Raw genomic sequence first — 6,618 nt, 5'->3', positions numbered from 1 at the left:
CAGACCAGCCACTCTCGCAGTGCCACTCAGGAAATCCTCCCTATCCCCACTGGAATCTCTTACTGCTGTCCTCACAGCTTCAGTTGCAGGGAAATCCCCCACAAATATATCTGAGGCTTTTTGGGTCACCACATTTAAACTCTTGCCGCCAGTCACCGAAGCAAGGATGCTCTCACCCCAGAAATTAGGGTGAAGAGCAAAGAAATCCATTCACTTCAGTTCCCTTGGGCAGGCTTCAGACTTGCGAGCAGCTCCTCCAGAGCCCCCGATGCAACCTGCTACAGCTAAAGATTTTTATACTAATGTCAGGTGTTATGAGTACATATTCTGTGGTCCTCTTCTCACCTAACACATTCCCTACCTTTTCCATTTGTGTACCTGGGTCTAGCACAAGGCATTTGGGAATTACTAAAGCCCTATGCCTTGATGAAGACAAGCAAAAGGTAAGCAGCTTAAACAGCTAATACTCTTGTATGACTACTCTATTCCACCATTGCTACATGAAAATGTACAAAAATTCTTTATACTGTTTGATTTTGCATCATTTGCCTACCTATATGGGAGGAGATTAAACTCAGAGAAATATAAAAGATGGCACAGAAAGAGTACTGTGCATAGGTTATATTATACTACTCTACTTTCTGCCCATCAGGTAAAATAAAAATGGAAGAAAAGCAGTAGGAACAATACATTGCAACTTCAAAAAATGTAATCATCAAGAGAATAAGGGGAAAAATAATTCTTCTTCTGTTCAGTTTCCCATCCCTCTCTCCCTTTTTCCCCTCTCTCTCCCATTTAAAAAATCTAGAAATTTAAATTGCATCAGAATCTATTTTTGTCTGTTAAGCTAATAAATCACCATTTTCCTCAATAAACATTGATGATTTAACTGACAGTTTATTTTAAAAATAGATCAAGCATTTGGTCATGCAAGTGCTGTATTTTATCCCTAATGGAAATAATTACACTTAAATGCATGAAGAAGCAAGGAGAAAATAAAATAGCCATCTATCTTATCCAGAGGTCTACCCAGAGTCTTTACCAGAAAACATAAGGTTTTACATTGTGGTGCTGTAAAAGCTGAAAAACAAATGTTCCATTCACTGTTGTCCTGTTGTCCTTGACCATTAACAAAGGGACAGGCTTTAGGATTTATGATAGTAGCAGGTACTGCAGTGACAATCTGTATGGTTCTCTATCTTCACATTGTCCTTAAGGGTAATCTTAAAAAAAAGAAAACACACACATATGACAAATAATTAGGATTAGCTGTGCAGCAAAAACAACATTGTCAAGTGAAATATGTCTGAAAACTTTTTCTTAACTAAAAGTACTCAGGCCCTTTGGGGTACATGTACTAGAATGACCTCAACACCAACCTATGAAGCTGCATCATCACTGTTTTTGGAGCTGTAATGTGAAAGTCTTCAGTAGTGGCATGCACAGTGACACAATATGCTGCTCTTTAACTTGGACATTCCTCAACGTGTCTCATTTTCCGAAGTGTCTAGTAACTAATCTATGGAAAATCAGAAAGTGTCCTTAAAATACATCAGATGTGAATTACAAAAACAAAGGCAACAAACCCAAGAGTCACCTTTATACTTAATCTCAACCAAATTCTAGCTGCTGCCTCAGGGCAAGTATAGCATTGTCAGTGTAGGATAAGATCTATGTTCTCCTCAGGTGAAGAGCCAGGATTGGTTCAGCAGAGTTTAAAGTCAGGTGTCTGGCTCTCATCACAGCCAGTGGAGACCCAGTGCTCTCCTCAGCTGCACCCACTGAACCGTCAATTGTCATTTGAGTGGTCAGAGGGGATCTCACCAAGCCTCCAGCCATCACTCTAGAAACACTTTAATGGGTTCTCTGTCTTCCAGCCATACCCATATGACTTCAGTACTCTAAGGTATTTCAAATGCACCGAGTCTGTGAGTGGGTAACTCAGCTGAACCTCTAGCTGACACATTTAATGAGCCTGATTCAGGTCACCACAGGATAGACACCTTAGCTTGTTTCAACTAGCTCACCATTTATTACATAAAATGAAAGGTTTCTTCACTTGGAGCAGAAACACTCCCAAAATAATCAGATTTAGAATAAACTTTAAAAGATCCTTTCCAGGTGAATGTTAAATGCTCACAGTACTTGCACACATTTACAGTTCCCTCTTGGTCATACTACGAAAAAGTAAAACACCATCTCAATTAATCTAATGAGCAAAGATGATTTTAGTCCCTCATTCCCATACATGTAATTGATAGTATTGACCAAGCACCTTCTATGAACACCTGTCTATGCAGGAAAGACACAAGGCAATTGACTTATTAAAATCAAATACACACTGCATAGCATTTAAGGGGAGGGCGCACATCCAGGAGAGTTGAAAATACTGGGACAAGTCCACCACCAGAGCTGCAGGTGTCATGAGACAAAGCAGTTTCATAGAGTTCAGTGGCACTGCACCAATTTCCTCATCCCAGCTGAATATCAGACCCATTACTGGTTGATGATTTAATTTCTTCTTTATAAAAAAGAAAGAACCAAGGCATAAAGGACATAAATGCCAAGGATTCTTCTCTCAAACTGCTCTCCAGTGTCCTCCAGCAAAACCATATTCTTTACTATTCACTGCTTCAGCTTAATATTGCATTCTAAAAGAAGCTAAAGCAGACCTTATTCTCACCCTCACCTTGGTAAAAGCCTTTGCTACACAGCATGTTGCTTCTGATGTAATGTTCTTTGGAACAAGCATAGTCTTCTTGGACCTCATTGGAGTGGGATAGGCACGGGAGAAACAGCACCCAGTGCACTGGTAAATGGGTGCTCCTGGCTTGGAAAAGAATCTGTTCTCCCCTAGCTTGCACTCTGGACAACCTGCCATAAAAATATAAGGAAGAGAATTTTACTTGGTTTCCAGCTGTATTTTCATTTTCAAAAAGAAAGGGAAAGTGCAGGCCATAGAGGAAGCACAAGCTACATTCTGTTGCTTGATATCTGCAGAACAGAAAAGCACAGCACCAAAGCTCTCCTCTTTAGGTTTTTTCAACTCTGCAACACATACCAGCTGTAAAACAAGCTGTGGCTTTCTAGGTACACTACAAGCACTCCTGGATCTTTTCTGGTTTTCTTTTCAATTTTGTTGATACTTGTGAAGGCTTGTTTCTGTCTAGAGCACTAGCTACCCCCAGAAAACTTCCTATTAGCTATAGATAGTTAAAAGCACCAGCAAGATTTGTAGTGCTTCTTAAACATTGCCTGTTTTTAGTCAAGATTTTGTTATAGAGCAATTTTTAAACGTTCAGTGGTACCAAGATTTTTGTACATCACATTTTTTTATATTTTATTTAAGGCTAAATAAAAAACCCTGCAACCTCCAAAGTACCCTTAAAATCTAATATATGTCTTTCATAGAATGCTACACCACCAGCATCCCATATTCTGGGATCTACATAGGGAAAATATTCTGCATATTATGAGGAAAAGCTGTGGTTCTGCTGTTCCTAATGTTACGTTGTAATTTAGTTCACAGGAGTACAAGAAACCAAACATTTCTATTCAATAGTGTTTCAAGGATTAAGTTTACCCATATCAACTTGAGGACATGGTCATCTGGGACATCGTTGACCTGGAGAAATTAAATTTAAGGAAGAAATAGGAAGCATGCTCATAGTGAAATGATCTTGATTCATTATACCCTCATTGTCAATAAATGCAACTGAATGATAAAATTTATGACCGCATTTATAACATGTGAAAATTTAATTAATACTCTTTATAATTGTTCTATTTCTGAATGCTGAAAGCGGCTTACCCTGCATGAGAAACTCTCCATCTGGGAAAGTATGAAGAAGATGTAGAAATACAGACAAAATGGTCAATGTGACAGCTGCATACTTCCCATAGCAATCCATGATCTGTCTAGAAATACAAATACACACGTTTCTGAAGGCTGAGACCAAAGGCAGCATGAAAAAAACAAGACCCCTGCCTGACGGGGATTACTAAAGTGGAAAGAAACAAAGTTTATGAGCAAAACTGATATGCAGTGCTTGCCAGTGCAACGAATGAAGGCAGTGGAAACCAGCATCTTCCTAATTAGATAGAAAAAAAAATAGAGGAAAGAGAATGATCTGATGCCCAGCTAAGCAGAATGGCTAACAGGCTGATGATGTGATAGTCACAGGTGTAGGACAGGTGGCAAGGCCGGGTGCTGGGTACAAGTAACTTCACCTTCTCCCTCCCACCTGCCCAGTGAGTCAGTTCTGGCAGAAAACAGAGAATAAAGGAATTAAAAGCAGCCAATAACGATTGGGAGGAGAAAACATTGGCAACAATTTTGGAAGCACTAGAAATAGGCATTTAGAAGAGGTATCCAAAAGCCAGTTCAGTGTAAGCATGTAGGTTTGCATATAGGCTCTATGCAACCTGTGGTTTTCCTTCTCTGCCTGGACTTTTCCTGAAAGCTTTGGAAGCAATGAACATGGCTGTCAGGTTCCTGAGAAGCAGCTGTCAGCCCTCTGTGACCTGTTCCTTCAACAAGAGTCAGCTGTGCCTGCAGGAGAACGGTGGTCCTTCACACCCTTTAGATCCACAGCCTCTTATCGTCCTGCCAAACATTTTGGGAACTGAATTGTACTCAACAGCATCTATGGAGCCAGCAGAGTGGATCGGCTGGATCCCTCCCTCCAGAAGATAAAGCACTTTTTTTAAGGTTGTTTTCTGTATATCCTCTTTCCAATCCCTTAGAGGGGATGTGACTGCTGACAGACTTGCCTGCACTGGAATACAATTCCGCAGTTTAATGTTAAGCCCTGCTCCATCCAAGGGAACATTCCTCAGAGTGCAAAAAGTCAGCTGGAGGGCCTCATGCACCAACAGAAGACAGGCAGACTTTTCCAAATGATCTATTGCTACATCATCCTGAGCCTTTTGATAGCCTAAATGCTTCAATAGCTCCAATAAAAGAAGCCAGCCACAAGAATAACACCACAACACTACACAGATTATCCTGTTTTCCATGTTTTTTGCTGAAGGCACTGTGGCATCCTTCACCCTAATTTTTCCAAGAAGATATAATGCTATAATTTGGTACATTGTAATGGCTCAAGGGAATCCCAGAGGGAAGGTATTTTACATTATATTAACCAAAAGGGGAATTGAAATTGCAGTTTTGCACTTCCTCTATTGAGTCAGATTTTCAGGCTCATACCAAAACCACCAAAGAGACCTGAAAATAAACCACAGATGTGACCTTCTCTACTTTTCCAGAGGAATAGCTGCTTTGTCTGATGGTCTTACTTGAATTTTCTGACTGTGCCCATGCTGTTAAACCAGTTAATGTTCTCACCACTCATTGCATCTCACCGACAAATCAAAGGAAGCTTCTACTTTGTTCTATTAAATATTATCTTTCCTGAGCTACTGGAACAATACATAATGCCTGAATTTCAGGAGCTCTTTAGAAATATGGTAATTTTAAATCTTTCTCAGCAGATTAATTCTCATCTCATTATTTACAAGATCTTGTCTTTTTCTGTTAAAGACTCTAAAAGATGCTCTAATACCACAGGTTGTGTAGTGTTTGATATTTGACATCAGTTGCCACCACTGAGCAGGAGAAAAACACAAAGTTACTAATGAAGAAGTTTGGGACCCAATCCAAAATCAAAAATTATCTATGTTTAGCTGCAATCTAATTCTAGAGCCTCGTTTTCTCTTACTTACAAAGTAAGCTTAACTCTAAGCATTGATGTTTTAGTCCCAAAGTAACTTTTAAGTTAATGTTCAAAGCAAAGACTTTGACAGAATGGTAGGAGGAGGAAACTTCTGGAAAAGAAGGGAAAGAGAATGTCAAAACATATGCAATTGCTCCTCTGTGTCAGTAATGAAAAAATAAAATTATATTACCTCCCTTGTTCAACAAGAATAAATGAAACTGCAGGATGGTGTTTGAAGATGAGCTGTCCTCAACGCTTGGTGGTAAGTTGCCAAAACTGATGCATGAAAAAGTTGCACCTTTCTTTTATACCAGTAACAGCTAGATCATATTCCTCGCCCACATCTAAGCCATTGGATCAACTGTACATTTTCTCTAATGACTGAACATCACTTTATGTAATTACCAGCCCACCATGCTGATCTTATCTTCAACCTGACTTTCATAAGGATTATTTTTTTCTTATATAATGAAGAAAAAGGTCAGATTGAGAGCACAAAGTCAGTGCTGTATGAGTTTCCGGGGGAACTGAAACACTGAACATCCATTTTTTTGCTACAGTTTTCAATGAATAGAAGCTTATTTTCAATGAATAGAAGCTCATTTTCAAAAGAGAACAAATTAATTTTTTCTAACACTTGTTTTTAAACTGGGGAATATTATTAAAAATATATTATAAAACACTACTATAGAAATGGCATTGTTTTAGCAGAGAATAAAAAATAGTGCAACAGTGATTGATACAAACATTTAGAAGAAATGTTAGTTTGTAAATTCCCATTTGAATTTAATGCCCAGAAAATGAACACATGGATAAACATAGAAATTTAGAAGGAAAACCTTTATAAAGGTTGAGATTTCTTGCAGGGTCTTATCTTGTTTTTAGAATAAAGCTAATGCAA

General features: G+C 38.8%; 1 protein-coding gene across 1 annotated transcript; it reads right to left on the bottom strand.

Annotated features, from left to right (window-relative positions):
- Nucleotides 1-815: 815 nt before the first annotated feature.
- Nucleotides 816-5,995, bottom strand: CGA (glycoprotein hormones, alpha polypeptide). Its single transcript, XM_030944577.1, has 4 exons — nucleotides 5,908-5,995; nucleotides 3,812-3,918; nucleotides 2,690-2,874; nucleotides 816-1,223 (listed from the first exon to the last, which is right to left on the bottom strand). The coding sequence occupies exons 2-4, from the start codon at nucleotides 3,909-3,911 to the stop codon at nucleotides 1,146-1,148; spliced, it is 363 nt and encodes a 120-aa protein (XP_030800437.1). The 5' UTR covers nucleotides 3,912-3,918; nucleotides 5,908-5,995; the 3' UTR covers nucleotides 816-1,145.
- Between the last annotated feature and the right edge of the window lie 623 nt (nucleotides 5,996-6,618).

Source organism: Camarhynchus parvulus, chromosome 3 (genome assembly GCF_901933205.1).
Source record: "Camarhynchus parvulus chromosome 3, STF_HiC, whole genome shotgun sequence".
Taxonomy (NCBI): domain Eukaryota; kingdom Metazoa; phylum Chordata; class Aves; order Passeriformes; family Thraupidae; genus Camarhynchus; species Camarhynchus parvulus.
Note: the sequence above shows the minus strand (reverse complement) of the source record. Positions and strands in the feature narration are given on the sequence as shown.